General features: G+C 43.1%; 1 protein-coding gene across 1 annotated transcript in view; it reads right to left on the bottom strand.

Annotated features, from left to right (window-relative positions):
- LOC136572606 (syndecan-3-like) overlaps window positions 1-17,119 on the bottom strand; it is a 125,944-nt gene that overhangs the window by 25,448 nt on the left and 83,377 nt on the right. Inside the window, exon 2 of the mRNA XM_066573336.1 lies at window positions 18-138. Coding sequence (XP_066429433.1) covers window positions 18-138 — 121 coding nt within the window. The remainder of the gene's footprint in view (window positions 1-17; window positions 139-17,119) is intronic.

Below are 17,119 nucleotides of genomic sequence, written 5' to 3'. Positions count from 1 at the left end.
TTAGCCGTAACATTTACCACCAGATCCTGATCCAGAATAAACATCATCTGTATCGTCCTCATCAAGGAAATCATCATCTCCAGAACCTTCTAGATCGAATGGCTTTTCATCCTCAAATTCCTTACGCCATCGTTGAGCCTAAAAAGGGATGAGAAAAGGGTAAAACTTCAAAATTCTAAAACTGCATATCAAATATACAGTACTTATCCAAGGGTAGACTTCAGGAGCCAGTAAGAACCCAAAGGTTCTGTTAAGGTTTCCCTCCATGTTGACAAGGACAAAGGTAGAGCATCCAGAGCTATTCTTGTTTTTGAAAAAACAAAAACCCTGATGAAACACCAACCTGCTTGTACAGCACTGAACTGGAATGGGAAGGGTGCACGCTACCTTTAGGAGGGTACATTAAGCAGTGGTTGCTGGGCAGCTGAGGCCATGCTAATTTGGTATTTCCCCTTCCACCCTACTAAAAGTTGTAGCATGGTTCAGCAGTTTGGCTACCCAATTTGTGGGTTCCTTCAGCCATTTATCCGCTCCCCTTAGTAATCATGCTATAGCCCTGTCTCCCACCTGCTCTTCTTCCCTGGGGTCATGGAGAAATATGGCATTCATAGGTTATAATATATGAGGTTTTTAATGCAATTTTCTTTTGTAGTTGTTCAAGAGCATGTTTTATATGAACTCACAGCTGACACTTTTGGAAAATGATAGTGGAGAAACAGGTTGGTGTGAGGGACAACTTTCCCGCTAGGAGCCTGACAGTAGGTATAGTGCTGCCCAGCCATGTCAGATTAAAAAATGTTAAATTGCCTTTAAAAAAAGAGATGGTTTTAAGAGCAATTAAAAGCTGTACTACCACCCTCCAGCATCAAAGAACGTACATTATATGCATGTTTCATTTGCTTAGAGCTGGTAACACATAGGGGAGGGATGCCCTTAATATGTCATTGATGTTTTACCTGCCCACAGTCCCCTGGCTCTGCTTTTGCATCTCTTTTTACCCTGACCTGTATCTGTCTTATCGTATTGCATGAACAGTGTCAACCTTGACATCACATTTGTACGGCCATGCTTCCATTTATCGATTTGGGTACCTTGCTTATGAAATACTATCTGCAATCCATCAGCGACTGGAGACTACTCCAGTCAAATGACCTGCGGATTCCCTGCACAAAATCCATACTCCTGTGAAAGATATTTTAATGTAAAGACTACAAACAGAGAAGCCCTGAATCGTATAAGACCCGATATATCACTGGAGGCCAAGATGACCCAACTCAGACTCAGGGATTTTGGCCATGTAATGTGAGTAGAGTCACTAGAAAAATCTATAATGCTTGGACAGATCAGTGGCAAAAGAAGACCTGGCCGCCAAAGACACGATGGCTGATACTGTCAGAGCTGATACTGGCATGGATATCACACAACTAAAAGAAGAAGCGCAAGACTGAACAACATGGAGGGAGCCTTTAGGGTCGCTGAGGGTCGTGGACGAGTAAACGGCTAACAACAACCTGACTCTTGAAATTTGTCTAGCCCTGTACTAGTCAATAAGTACATAGATCAATAGACCCTGAAAATATACTGCTATCAATGCAATTCAATCTATAGAAGGTAAACTAAATCGACACATGGAAAATTTGAAAGTAGGAGCCATCTGACTTCTCATCAGAAATCTTTTAGAGTATAACATCTGTAATGGGATTGTACGGTATGGACTTCAGTGGAGGGGGACTCCAAGCTATAGCCTCTCACTATTTATTACACAGTCACTCATCTGAATCGCTTCCAAATAATACTACCATGAATGTGTTACCAGCTGTCCCCAGCCCCGGCAAAATCAGCTATTTTCCAGGAGTCTTGGGGCTCTTGTATTTACAGATTTGTTCATGACGAAATATCCTCCTTCATAAAAAGACACACAATTATGTAAAACTGCACTTACATATGAAATGTGTAATGAAACTCATAAAAGAAACTATCCATATCTGATCAATTAACCTCAATGAAAAGGATTCCAATGTTCATCTGCCTGAAATATACAGTAATTAGGCAAGTGTGTTATTATTAAAGAGAATACCCTGTTCACTTGCATCCAAATCCAAGTGTATGATGTTAAAGTGATTCAGCACTTCTTCCTAATTCCAAGCAGTGGAAGAATTTAGATAAGTACAGATAATTGGCCTAAAAATAGTGGAAGATCATTTCCATATTAAAATTGCGTGGCTGAGTCTTCAGATGTTAGACTTGGAGTAGTGTGAAATACAGTCTACTAGCCCAATTAGACTGCCGCAAATATCATTTCCATCATCCAACAATGCTTTCATCACACATTCATTTGTACAATCTCCCATACCAAAAAAGGAATAAGAAATACAAATCCTTAGCATCTCCTTCTCCGTCTGTTCTCTTTCCTCTATGTCTGAAATGTTTTTCCTCGCCTATGAAGTATTACTGGTTAACAATAAAAAAGTACTCCAATGCAAGTGACAAATGACCCATTGTCATGTTTAAAGGCGGTGTCCCGTCACTACAGGCCCTGTCGAAATGTTCTATTAGAGAGTATAAATGTCATAAAGCATTTGCAACTGTGCTGCATAATAGGTTGATATACAAAATGAGGCAGCTTGGATTGGGTGAAAACGTGTGTATCTGGGTAAGGAACTGGCTCAGAGATAGGCCGCCTGCAGACGGCCGGGTCAAATCCAGCTGCGAGAATTCTCGCAGTGGGACCCGACCAGAGCCCCTGCAGAGACCAGCACGGCACTCACCTGCTCCCGCGGCTCCGGCTCTTCGATGTGTCGGCTGCCGGCGCATGCGCAGACCGAAGCCGGCGGCCAGGGAGTGACATTTCTGTGGGCCTTAATACGTGCCAAGATAGTGCATGCGGACATCTTTTTTGCATGGTCCTTCACATGCTGTGTCTGCGAGGCACCATTGAAAGTAATAGCAATGATAAGTTTGTTAGCATGTATTACATGCGGTAAACCCACATGCGCAATACACGGTAAAAACACTCGTGCGAGAGCCCTAAGAAAATTACAGCAAAATATTTACAAATCCAGAGTCATACAGCTGCTGTGCCTTGCAGCCAGCGTCATACTACATGTGTAAAGAGGTATTCTATGCTTAGATAAATAGATAGCTATGAAATTGATGATAGACAGATAGATAGATATGAAATACATGATAGATATAATATAGATAACTATGACAGATGATAGATAGATGATAGAAATAACAGTGACAGAGAGATAGATATGACAGATGATAGACAGACATATAGATAGATAGATAGATAGATAGATAGATAGATAGATAGATAGGACATAGATGATAGACGTATAACATAGATAAGTATGACAGATGATAGATAGATAGATAGATAGATAGATAGATAGATAGATAGATAGATAGATAGATAGATAGATAGATCTTTTCTGCTGGATTTGTGTGTAGTTTGACAGTAAAAAAAAAATGCATATTTTGATGTGGAATTGCCAGCATGACTGTTGCCATTTTCAATTCCACATCAAAATTGGCAAATAAGATATGTGGATTTTGGTACGCGTATTTCTACACGGTGGAATATTCCGCCCCTTGTGAAAGCACTCTTATGGCTCTGTGCTAAACACAGTTGTAAAACAGATATGTGCCGGAGCCCTTACTCAGTATGAGACGTAAATCTCTTTGTAATAGGTCTCCACCATGTTCTACATCGCTCTAAGCTGTTCCGCTCTTTTTTCTCTGCACAATTAGATTATACTAATCAGTTAAATTGCATATCTGCATTTCAGAATCCTCTTCCATATGATTACAGTAGGCTAGAGACTGCTTCATTGAATTATCATGAGCTGTATAAAACGCGTGATCCTTCTTGATAAGCTAAGAACTATATTAAATCGAACTGAACTTTTTTATCCCTTAGTGGCGAGTCTATTTTGCGACTTATGATGTCATTGAATGGCTGTGATTGGTTAACCCAGCGCCGGCTTTCATTGGCTGACGCCGTGCTGAGTTGGCCAATCAGAGCATTAGCTTTCTGAAGGCAGCGCATTCAAGCCCCGCATGCAGAAAGCAATGCTCTGTCGGCGTGGAGGAGGGAGCGACAGCCTGCAGCAGCACCGAGGGAGGTGAGTATTGGATTTTTTTTTCAACAGACTTTTAGACCCCAGACTTTGGAAAAGATTTTCCTGGGTTAAAAAGTCGTCTTATATGCCGGAAAATACGGTGTATTATATGTGTACATATATACACATATACACACAATGTATCAGAGAAAAATGAAAAACAACACTGCCCGGGAGGTGTGGGGCTGGGGTGGTAATGTGGTTGGGGTGAGGTGGGGTACTGAGCAGCTGCAGATGGGCTGCGACAGAGGGTTTCGCTCCCTCTCTAAAGAGTGTTCCTGTCTACCCATGCGATCTCGGGCACCCCATCCCTTCTTTCTCTGCATCCTATGTGTGTATCCGTGTTCTTTCTCTTTCCTAGTTTCTGTAGAAGGCTCTAGTCTTAGTTTACGTTTTATGACCTGAGTTATTTGTAATTGTAGAATCCATTGAAAGTAGGAGGAAGTGCCAGTTTAGAGGTGCTGGTGTCATGCTATAGTATTCTATACAAACAGTCGTTAAGAATGTAGCAGCAAGATTTTTTTTAACAGAGGCTCCAGCTGTTCTGACTACTAAGATATTGCCTTTCCTAAATTTTTGAGTCAATGTTGCGGTCCTGCTTGATCTGATGTAGGTTGTTTTTTTCTTTGTCTATATGTATAAATAGGTTAATATTTCAATAAAAACATATTAAAACATAAATGAGATGGAATAATACCTCTGCAGCACCAACTATTGAATGGCAGCATTACTTCAAATTAATGTATGAATTTTTATTAAGTTTTGAAAAAACAATCATTGGGAAGAGGACATCTTTCTTGACCCCCTTCAGACCTTTCATATTCTCCAATAATGCAAGAATACCGCTCCAAGGTTCATTCCATTCTTGAGGGTATCAAAAATGGCTATGAATTTATACTCTTTATATTTATAAAGAATATAAATTTATAATTCTCCTGTGACGCTGCGACTTGAAGTTGCCCTTTATTCCTTGATGTATTAAGAGAAGCATAGGGTCTAGATCACGTGAGGTAATTATCCTGATCTACTCTCCCTTAGTCATACCTCATCTGGAATACTGTGTCCAGTTCTGGGCATTACACCCTACTTTAAAAAAGAGATAGACAAACTGGAGCAAGTTCAGAGAAGAGTTACCAAGATGTTTAGCTTGCAAAAAAAAAACTGAGAGGAGACTTAATAGCTGTCTACAAATATCTGAAGGTCTGTCACACTGCAGAGGGATCAGCCCTATTCTCATTTGCACAAGGAAAGACTAGAAGCAATGGCATGAAACTCAAAGGGAGGAGACACAAATTAGATATTAGAAAAAAACTTTCTGACAGCGAGGGTGATCAATGAGTGGAACAGGTTACCACGGGAGGTGGGGAGTTCTCCTTCAATGGAAGTGTTCAAACAAAGGCTGGACAAATATTTGCCTGGGATGATTTAGTGAATCCGATGACCCTGGAGGTCCCTTCCAACTCTACCATTCTATGATTCAGTAGGATAGTTCTATATGCTGTGTCCATGACCACAAAAATGTTTTGCCACAGGTAATTCTGTCTTTCCCTCTTTAATTGAAGAGAGATGAGATCTCATCTGGCTCTCAGTTTTTGCCCTGTTTCCCCGATATAAAGCCCCCCAACAGGATATGTCCTGTGTTACGCCTTTTTCACCAGCCTTTTCCTTTCTCCTTGTCATCACTAATGATAACCTCTCGAATCTGCCCTGACAGTAGATAGGGAGGAGATAAGGATCGGTCAATTAGATTTCAACATGCCATGAGATTTTAGCTCAGGATCGCTTTTGCTGGGGTCAACGGATATGTATTTCTTTCATGCAACATGAAGCCAAGCAGAAAGGAACAGATTTTAGTTGAAACGTGGTCAGGTTTATTAATAAGGTTACAAGCAAAACAAAATTAAAGTAAAAACATAAGTAAATCTTTGCCTTTCCAGTACTAACTATACAAAGTACAAACCTCTCTATCCGCTGGAGAGCTTCTCCATGCCAGCTTAGAAAACACGCTGGCAACCTTACATTACTCATAGCCATGGGCGTAACTATAGGGGATGCAGAGGATGTGTTACGTGTGCTGCTGAGAAATGTTGTACTACTGTGCTTCCAGCAGCACAGCCCACACAGGGTTAATTGATTGAGCTGGCTGGGTGTGGTACTTCCTGCTGGCCAATCACCTGGGTCTGTGCTCACATATAAACCCAGCTCCTGGTCAGTCTGAAGCTGGTTTTGTATTGTTTGGATGTATCTGGGACATGTGTCCTGTTACTTGTTCTCTGTTCTGTTGCAGCTTGCTGTGTGATCTGTGCCTTGCTGTTCATGTCCGTTTGTACGTTTATTTTGTGTCAGTTTGGTCTGCTGAGTTTGTTTGCTATGTCTGCGCTAGGTTGGCCCCTAGGGCCCTCTAGTAGATGTGTCTTGCTAGTGTAGGGACTGCAAGATACGAGGGGCCTTGCCAGGGCTTGCAGCTTAAGTTCATTGGCCAATGTACGAACTAACACCTCGCATTTATATTCAGCTTATTATATGCTATTAGTGTTTGCATTGTGGCTGCTGTATGCTGTGTATTCTGGCTCTGTGTGTCCTGTTGTTCAGTCCCTGTCATGTTGCATGTGAATGCATCCTGTTCTGGTGCGTAGCTCCTAGGATCAACTAGGCCCCAGATCCGAAGACCGCTGTGCTGCCCTTATTGGGGCAATGTCCCCGCTCAGGTAGGGCTATGTCACCCTCCCGTGTAGAACAGGGTCAGTTTGCCTGAAACCTGTGTGCGTACCCAGTCCTCCGTCTTGATCACGATCGTGCTTAGTTTACCCACATGATCGTAACATAATGCCCACCCACTTACAAAAGGGGGTGCATTATGTTATGCTTAAAAGGTCCAGAGGCCCCCTTTTTAAAGGGGAGGTACTGTTACGTGTGCTGTTGAGACATGTACTACTGTGCTTCCAGCAGCACAGCCCTCACAGGGTTAATTGATTGAGCTGGCTGGGTGTGGTACTTCCTGCTGGCCAAACACCTGATGTCTGGCCACCTGCACAGACACTGGACCTGTCACTGTTCACACACACAACATCCTCAGAACATGACTATCCACACCTGATGTCTGGCCACCTGCGCAGACACTGGACCGGTCACTGTTCACACACACAACATCCTCAGAATCAACATATAACATAATGCACCCCCTTTTGTAAGTGGGGGGACTATGTTATGTATGCTATGCTGTATGTTATGCAACATCTATGTTGCTATGCGTTTATGTTAGTATGTTGTATGCAGTATGTTGTATGCTGATTCTGAGGATGCTGTGTGTGAACAGTGACAGGTCTAGTGTCTGTGCAGGTGGCCAGATATCAGGTGTGGATAGTCCTGTTCTGAGGATATGGTGTGTGAACAGTGACAGGTCCAGTGTCTGCACAGGTGGCCACACGATCGTAACAGGATGTGGTTGCACCCGGGCGCATGAGCCTTAGGGGGCTCATAAAGCTTCTCTTTTCCATATTGGGAACCCAATACTATGACTAAAGCATTACAGTTGGGGGCCCTGTTACAGATTTTGCATTGGGGCCCAGAAGCTTTAAGTTACACCTCTGCTGACAGCCCATATTTGAGTCTCACATACAGGCTTTGTGTGTCCACAGGTAAAGCAGCTCACTCTTTTCTTAGATTGCTTAAATATTCACCCACTGGATTAATTAGCCAGCACGTGAGACTCTCCCTGCTACTCTACATAGGAGAGGAATCTCAGGGAAATATACCTCCCTTCTACACCCACACCTGCTTGCTTGTCACAATGTCCATTCCTTTTGTTCTCAAGAGATAAGCTGCTGCCATAGGTGCCTGGCAGCGGCTTTCTCTCCTGTGTACATGCAAACCACATACACGCTCATGGGGGTGTGAGCTGAGATATCTGTCATGTGAAGCTGGCCAAAGAGGATATATTTATTTGCAGAGCGATAGTAGAATATACTGCTAATCTTATGGCCCTTTTAGACGGGACGAGCTGTTGGGCAAGCGATGCCCAACACACGTCCCAGTGAAGCTCACTCCAGTGCTGTTACACAGGAGTGAGTATTGCCGGCATCACTCACAGCACTACCGGGATGGAGGTGGAACAGCCAGAGAGTGTTCTCCCCCCACTGCCTCTATTCACAGTGAACAGGCAATCGATTACACTGAACAGCTCTTCATTCAGTCTCTGCATGCGTCTACACGGGACAATTTTCGTTCAAATGCACACGGGAGCTCTAAAATCGGAATAATTTTGAACAATAATCGCCTCGTGTAAACGAGTCATTAGACCGCCACAGAAATAAGACTGACAGCAGATCACACCAAATTGAGTTGGACCTAATAATGGTCTGCAGATAAACTCCTCATATATATGGCCAGCTTTAACGCAACCATACATATTAGTGAAGAGCTGCTCATGCCCACTGATTTTGGTGGCACTAGCAAACTGTTGCCTGTATATGGTGGCCTACCGATTTTTATCAGACAGATGAGAAAAAAGAATTGAGCGTATTAACTTCAGCATATGATCCTTTGTTCTTGGTGGAGATAAGCCACTGCCAGAGCTGCAGCTTTCTCCGCTTTCCCCATGGAAAACACATGAATGCTCAGCGGTATCTAGGAGAATTAGCTGTTGGCCACACAAACATTCAGTCGACAGCTATTGAAGGTGTATGGGAACCTTTAGAGGGAGCACTGCCATTCATGTATTACATGGTCAGGTTTCCTTAAAAGGTAAGCATGTAATACTGCAGTAAAAGCTGATCACTGGGGTTTTGATGTTGGACCTTCAGCAGCCAGATGCTCACTCGACTAGCCTGAATTTAAAAAAGGGGGTTGTCTTCATGAGACAACAGTATAAAGCTCCTCTACCCTGAGGCTCTGGCACTTAGCTGGACATGTAGTGGAAACAGGCTACAAAATCATCACTACAATATGAAGCCCATGGTTTCCAATGGGTTCTTTCACATGAGCGATGTTTTGCAGCCGTCCGGATGTAGCCTAACTCATATATTATTGCAAACCAGGCTGTAACTTCACATAGACTCCAAAGTAAATATCAAGCCTTCTCCTATGTGCATAGCATCCAAAACTAATCCGGTGTCAAATAATCATACACTGTATTCTTCCACGCTTAGTTTTCTTCACACAAGACTGCTATAAAGCCCTTAAAGTGTTCCTCAAATCTGTATTGGTCACCAAGAAGCGAGACATCATGTTGTAAACTAGTTAAAGGGGTTGTCCCGCAAAAGCAAGTGGGGTTATACACTTCTGTATGGCCATATACATGCACTTTGTAATATACATCGTGCATTAAATATGAGCCATACAGAAGTTATACACTTACCCACTCCGTTGCTGGCGTCCCCGTCACCATGGCTCCGTCTAATTTCAGCGTCTAATCGCCCGATTAGACGCGCTTGCGCAGAAGGGTCTTCTCCCTTCTGGTCAGTCCGGGCACGAGTGGTGTTCTGGCTCCGCCCTCTTCTACGCATCATCGCGTAGCTCCGCCCCATCACGTGTGCCGATTCCAGCCAATCAGGAGGCTGGAATCGGCAATGGACCGCACAGAGCCCACGGTGCACCATGGGAGAAGACCCGCGGTGCATCGTGGGTGAAGATCCCGGTGGCCATCTTGGAGGAAAAGAACGAAGAAGCTGCAGACAGGGGATTTGGGTAAGTAACATTTTTTTTTTAAATTTCATCACATCCCTTGGGTTTGTCCAGCGCTGAACAGGGGGCCTATGCAAAAAAAAAAAAAAACAGTTTCGGCGCGGGACAACCCCTTCAACAAATGGGCTCTTACTGTAAAGTTTTTTTTCTATTACAGCTTTTACATAATGTCTTTTATTAAATTACAAGATGCAGATTTCAGCAACATAAAATCTTGCTGAAAAGTGTCTGCGCCTTATGTTCCAGAGGCCGGGGGTCTGATAGATCCGTAGACCCTGACTGCTGTTTTAAAGGGGTTCGGTCATTAAAAAAAAATTCTGTACTTACCTAATTCTTCCCCATCAGTCTACTTACCAGGTCTTCATCTCCCTGATCTTCTCCTGTCTCCTGCAGTCCGGGGGGTCACTTCACCTTCAGCTGGCTGATTCCTCTGCTTCCTGTGAAATTACGTACATTCACAGGCAGTCTTCTTCCTGACAGGGAATGTATGTTACATAACAGTTCACAGTCCAGCAGGGGGAGTGACTATCTATTTCAGAGACTATTCATGCAAGCTGTCTCCGAAATGGATTAGCATTCCTTCCTAGCCAGTGAACAACTGACTGGCTTGGAAGAAGAATGTGAGGGATGCAGCCTTCATAACAAGCCAGCCGGTATGTGTTGAGGTGACCCCAGGGGCACTGCAGAAGCTCACCAAGGAGAAAATGTGGTAAGGAAGACTGACGAGGAAGAAATAGTTGAGTATATATATATATATTTTTTTTTTATGACAAAACCCCTTTAATGATCCATCAGTGTGCTGATTGATCATAGGGAGGACACTGTAGCCATACATACCGCAGTTGCACATTCCTCCCTCTCCCTGTCCAATCAGTCCCCACATAATGATGGATATCACTCCCGTATCCCCCCTGAGGTGAAGGTCATCCTCTGTACACACAGGGATAGACATTAACAAAGATCAATGGTCTTGCAGTGACACGTGTGAGCAGGAGCTAGAGAAGCAGGGAATCAAATATTCCTACACTTGTATGTGGGGAGTTAGTGGTAATATAATCAATGTTTAACATGCCAGCTGCCATCTGTGTGCATGTAGCAGAGCTGTATGTGTGTCTGCATGCAGTAGGGCTGTGTCTGTGTGCATGTAGCAGAGCTGTATGTGTGTCTGCATGCAGTAGGGCCGTGTCTGTGTGCATGTAGCAGAGCTGTATGTGTGTCTGCATACAGTAGGGCTGTGTCTGTGTGCATGTAGCAGATTTGTATGTGTGTATGTGAATGCTGTATGTTTTATTGTATTCGAGCTGTGTATGCTTCGGACCTATGTGTGTATTCTGCAGAGCTGTGTGCGCACAATGTGCATGCAGCAGTGCTGTTTATGTGTATAATGTAAACTTATGTGCTTGTGCCATTGTTTGAATGGACACACTAGGTTTAATAGGAGCGAACTCTTCACTGTTAACCCCCCTTTTTATACTAGAACACCAAAGTTAATGATGGCAGCCCCCACACTTTATTAGACTCCCAGATACTCTTAAATTAGTGGGAGATATGTTTTCCTGTTTACTGTCATCTAAACCTGGAATGCATTTTATATATATGTGTAGAACATTCTATTGTATACACATGGCACACAACAAAAAATCTGCCTGAAAATGGTGACATATGAAGGTACATTAGAAGCTTGTGCACTTCTGCGACAGTCCTAATGCCATCTGCACAAGCCCTAAACGAGCCCCATTCTGTTCAATATATTTATCAATGACCTGATATAGGGGCTGCACAGTAAAATATCAATATTTGCAGATGATACAAAATTATACAAGACAATACAACGGAGGACAATGTGCGGCTACAAAAGGACCTAGATAAGCTCGGGGCTTGGGTAGAAAAATGGCACATGAAGTTCAATGTTGAAAAATGTAAGGTTATGCACATGGGCAGGAGAAACGGATGTCACCAATAAACACTTAATGGGGTACTGCTAGGGAAAAGTGATATGGAAAAAGACCTGGAGGTACTAGTGGACTGTAGACTTAACTGGAGCAATCAATGGGAGCCAGCTGCTGCAAAAGCTAATAAAGTCTTGGGGTGCATTAAAAGAGGTATAGGGGCAAGGGATGATAACATTATCTTCCCACTATATAAGGCCCTTGTCAGGCCCCACATGGAATACTGCGTACAGTTCTGGTCACTGGTGCTCAGGAAAGATGTTGCAGTGGGGTTCAAAGAAGGGCAACTAAACTAATACATGGAATGAGGGGACTGGAATACCCAGAGAGGCTATCAAAAATTGGGATTATTTACCCTGGAGAAAAGACGGCTAAGGGGTGATCAAATAATTATGTATAAATACATGAGGGGACAATACAAGCATCTCTCCCAGGATCTGTTTATACCCAGGACTACGGCGGTAACAAGAGGGCATCTGCTACGTCTAGAGGAAAGCAGGTTTCATCGCCAACACAAAAAAAGGGTTCTTTACTGTAAGAGCAGTGAGACTGTGGAACTCTCTGCCTGAGGATGTGGTGATGGCAAAATCCATAAAGGAGTTTAAGAGGGGACTAGATGTCTTTCTAGAGCGTTATGATATTACAGGATATAGATTTTAGGTGACCAGAGGGATGTTGATCTGGGTATACAGACAGGTAGGAACTACTAGAGGTTGATCCAGGGATTAGTTTGACTGCCATTAAGGAGTCGGGAAGGAATCTTTCCCCCAATAGGGCTAATTGGCTTCCTCTGGATCAACAAGTAGGTTAATAGGCTGAACTAGATGGACATTGTCTTTATTCGGCCTCACATACTATGTTACTAGGTCTTCAGAAACCCTGGTGATACGGATGTGTTATATCACATATGAAGGAAGAGGGTTTCTTTGCAACGGCCTGTACAATAGTATTAAGGCCAGAAGGAAGAGACCTGACTAACTCCAAGAGATGAGAGGCTCGGGTTAGCCAGGTGCCATGGAGACCTAAAAAAGAAAGTTATTCCTCCAGCAGTTAATAAAAGCCAATAAAACGTACCCACAATTTCAGGTGACTTTTCAGAGTAAGCTGTCATGTGTGTACAGGGTGGTCCATAATCACGCAGTAGCCTGAATACTTGAAAAACCGTGGTTAGGAATGCCATCCTGTGCATGGTATGTTGCCAACAGGAAGGAGGGCAAATCTGTGAAGGGTGGTGTGCAACACGGTGGCCATTTTGAAAGCTGCCATCTTGGAACCAAGTAAAAAAATTTTAATTTGAAGGTGTGCATGTGACATATATTAGATTTAGCTGCTAAGACAGTATTTGCACACGCTTGAGCCCAAGGAAAAAATATATGTCTGTCATAGTATGCTTCGTTTTTGGGCATCTCATTGTTTTCAGTTGGGACCTTAAAAGACATTGCATGGCAGTCGCATGCCGTGCGATGTAAGTCAGTGGGAAACACTTGCAATCCTCATACAACTGGATGTGGTGGTTTTACTGCCCTATTTTTGTCTTCAGCTACCAAAATTATTTTTGCAGCGGTTTTCTTCCGTGACATGGAGGGCTATTTTTTAATATCCTTATTCACTGACTTCTATTCCAGGAAAAGTTTTTATAGTTTATTTTCAAAACTAGTATCTTCCCGCTAAAATAAAGTATGGGTGCTCCGTTTTGTTTCGGACATATTGAGATTATATATATATATATATATATATATATATATATATATATATATATATATATATATATATATATATATATATATATATATATATATATAAATAATAGTTATAATCTTTTCTGTAGTTTTCTTTTTACTCATTTTTGCAACTGTTTTTTTTTACCATCTATGTTCCCCGTGACATCATAGAAGCCTCTGTCATTTACGTTGTCTTTTTTTTAATTTCACACTTCGCCACTGTATCTGGGGCATCCATAGGAGCTCCAGTTACAGGGAAAGACATCATACTGACTATATTCACTAACATAGCTGATCAAGGTCTGCTAGGACACTGTAGCTGTGCTGTGACAGAGGTCACCTGGCAATCACATGATCACTGGGTCGAATAACAGAAGTAACACTTCCGCTTTCTCTCTGTGCTAGAAAAAAAAGGTTCTACCTCCTCCTCCGGGTCGGGTCCTGTGTCTGATAGCCGAGGACCCAACCTGCTCCTGCTTGATTGCAGGAGTTTAATCCTGCACCATACTTTTACTAATCGGTCAGGGTTAAAGCCCAGGACCAAGTGCCGTATATTTACTGCGCTTGGTCCTTAAGGGGTTACGGCATAAACAGGCCTTGTCTTGAAGGGTTAATTTGATCTGTAAACAGAAACACAGCATATGGCAAAAGTACAGAAGAAATACAATACACAGGAAATGCCAAGAAAGTGTTAATTCAGGTATGAAGGTTTAATAGAAAGGTCACTAGGCTCTGCACAATTTCCTGGTTTAATGATTTCCAGATTCCTCCATTCTTTCTTCAGAACCCCAACAAAAATCTTCTCTTACCCTCTTCAATTGCAAACAGATGATAAACAGAAATCCAGACTCACATTTTATATCCCCCTTTATTTCTCTCTAAAAAGTTCAACAGCTTGCTAAAACTGGAGCTATTTCCAGGGATCTCAGCACTGATGGGGTTAAACAGATTCATTCTCACATGGCAAGACATAAATCTAATCCCATCAACAGTGGGTGCCATATAGAAATGTAATTAGTGTACAAGGTGCATTAATCCAGTCTGGCACCTAGACAGGCTGCAGACGGGGCGTGAACTCATGAGTGCTTGTAAAACATGTGGCTGAGTACTTCTGCTCAGCTTCCATAGTCACAGTCAGGTGACAAGTTCGCCTACTCCTTTAATACCTGGATCTGTACTGGAATGTTACGGATAAAATCATGGAAGGCATTACCACCTACAGCGGACAGCGCAATGGCCGCCTGTGAGTGCTTAATCATCGTGACCAGCGGCACCTGGCTAGCATTGTCTGCGCAAACAGACAAGCAACTTCAAGAAATCACATCCAGTGCAGAAGCCCCCACAAACATATTAGGCCGCCTGCACACGGGCGGATATGCATTGCGGAATCCGGAGCAGGCGTCCGCCACTGCATTCTGCAGCTAATACTGCCCATAACATGCTATTGAAAACCGCCTTTTCCTCTACACGAGCAGAAATCAGTTGTGATTTTCCGCCCGCGGAGGAAAAATCACAGCATGTCCTATTTTTGAGCGTATGGCCTCCATTGAAGTGAATTGAAGCTGTCCGATTTGCGACCCTTCCGAAATGACAGTCGAAAAGCAGAGGTTTAAAAAATAAATCTGTACTGCGCATCTTCTATGGCTCATCGTGTGGACCATCCGCAGTGCAGAGAAGATTAAAGAAAGACAGGTACGTACGGATGCCGGCTGGGCACAGGGTCAGATTCCACCGCCGTGTACAGCCAGCCTTAGGCAGACCAGTGCTGCGTTGTTTAGCTTCCCTGGGATATGGGAGCAGAACTCTGTTAAAGGGAACACGTCACCTACCTAACTTATGGTGCTGTTTGGGCAGGTGACGGAGGCGGGTGCTGTCATTTTCATACCCACCCACTTCTTAGTTCCAAACGAAAATTTGACTCTTTTCAGAGTCCTGTGCACATGCCGTCTTATACAAGTCTATGGGAGAGCATGCTCGCACAGGTCTCCGAAAAAAGTCGGATTATCAGCCAGCGCTCAGACTTCACAGGTGGGTGAGTATGAAAAATACATCACGAGGTTCCCTGTCGCCTGCTATAACAGTATCATAAGTTGGTTTATGGTGCTTTGGGCAGGTGATAAGTTCCCTTTAAAACAATGTCACTAAATACAGCAACATAGCTGGGCTTGTGAGGCTGGTAAATGGACCCTAGAAGAGTGGCATTCTATGTGCCAAGATGTGGCATGAGCCAATATACGGCGCAGACCCCATAAAGCCATAGACCCCACTTGTCAACAAGGCACTGTGCAGGCTGCTGGTGCTTTCATACTGGTGTAGGATGTGTTCTCATGGCATGGGTTGAGACCACTGGTCTGCCTAAACAGGTCATTGACCAGTGCCCGCTACATTTCATTGCTTGGTGACCATTCACAGCACTTCATGGACTTCATGTACCCCCACAATCATGGAATATATCAGCAGGATAATGCACCATGGCGTCAGACCCAAGTTGAGCAGAACTCAACTCAATTGAAGAACCATGCTGGAAAGTTGCTATGAATGGTGTAAACTGTATGTCCAATCGATAATTTATGGGATGTGGTGGAGAGCTCCATTCACATCTAAGATCCTGCATCTATGAATACTATGGCGCTGTGGGTAGTTAGCCAGATAGCATGGCTCAACATCTCTCCAAATGCCTTCTGTCCACTTGGTGGAATCAATACCATGTCCCCAGGTGAGAGGGGGTCCTACATAGTATTAGTTCCTGTCCCATGATTTTTGACATGTCAGTGTATATAACAACAGGGAAGAACAGCTGCAGGGAAACTATATTCCCCCAAACTTACCTGTAGCTTCCAGTAAGAATAGGTTGTGTGTGTTACGTTCTGTCTGGACAGGTGATAAATCCTAAATATGTTGGGGTATGTATAACTCAAGAATTTTCAGCTGCGTCTTTATAAAAAACATTTCTTGCTATATATGCTGATGTAATGCAGAATCAAACAAGTGGGAACTTGAAGTACCGTAAATAAAATCTCCTTTTATTGTAATCTGTGCATATAAAAATCACAGGTCCAGAGGACTAGTTTCAGCTCCTCACCAAGAGGTGATCAAGGCTCATGAGGAGCTGAAACTAGTCCTCTGAACCTGTGATTTTTACATGCACGGATTACAATAAAAGGAGTTTTTATTCACGGTACTTCAAGTTCCCACCTGTTTGATTCTGCATTACGTATAAATACCTCCGGATCGAGTGGTTAATGAAGTATGTGAGTATACTCCTACATGTGAAATATATGCTGCAAGCTGAAGTGGATAAGATGAGGTGAGACTTTTTTTGCTGCTTTACAAATGTTATATATGCTGATGCATGGAAACAGTAGCGCACTCAGCATGATGGACGCCGGATAAGGAATAGGGCACACTTTCACCTAGTGCTTTTTTCTGATACACTTCTAATAAATAAGTCCAACTAGTACGTTTGACTAGCATGTCTGTCAAATCCAGTCCACTTTTTTCTGGGGACCTCATAAATACATGCAGCTACTAGGATTTAAAAAGGAATCTATCAACTCTTATAAGCTCCGTTTCAGGAGCTGAAACGGTAAATCCACTCTTATATATACCTTCCTTGGAGTCCCTTACTGTCCGCCCTCAA

This window comes from Eleutherodactylus coqui, chromosome 1, assembly GCF_035609145.1.
Source record: "Eleutherodactylus coqui strain aEleCoq1 chromosome 1, aEleCoq1.hap1, whole genome shotgun sequence".
Classification (NCBI taxonomy): domain Eukaryota; kingdom Metazoa; phylum Chordata; class Amphibia; order Anura; family Eleutherodactylidae; genus Eleutherodactylus; species Eleutherodactylus coqui.
Note: the sequence above shows the minus strand (reverse complement) of the source record. Positions and strands in the feature narration are given on the sequence as shown.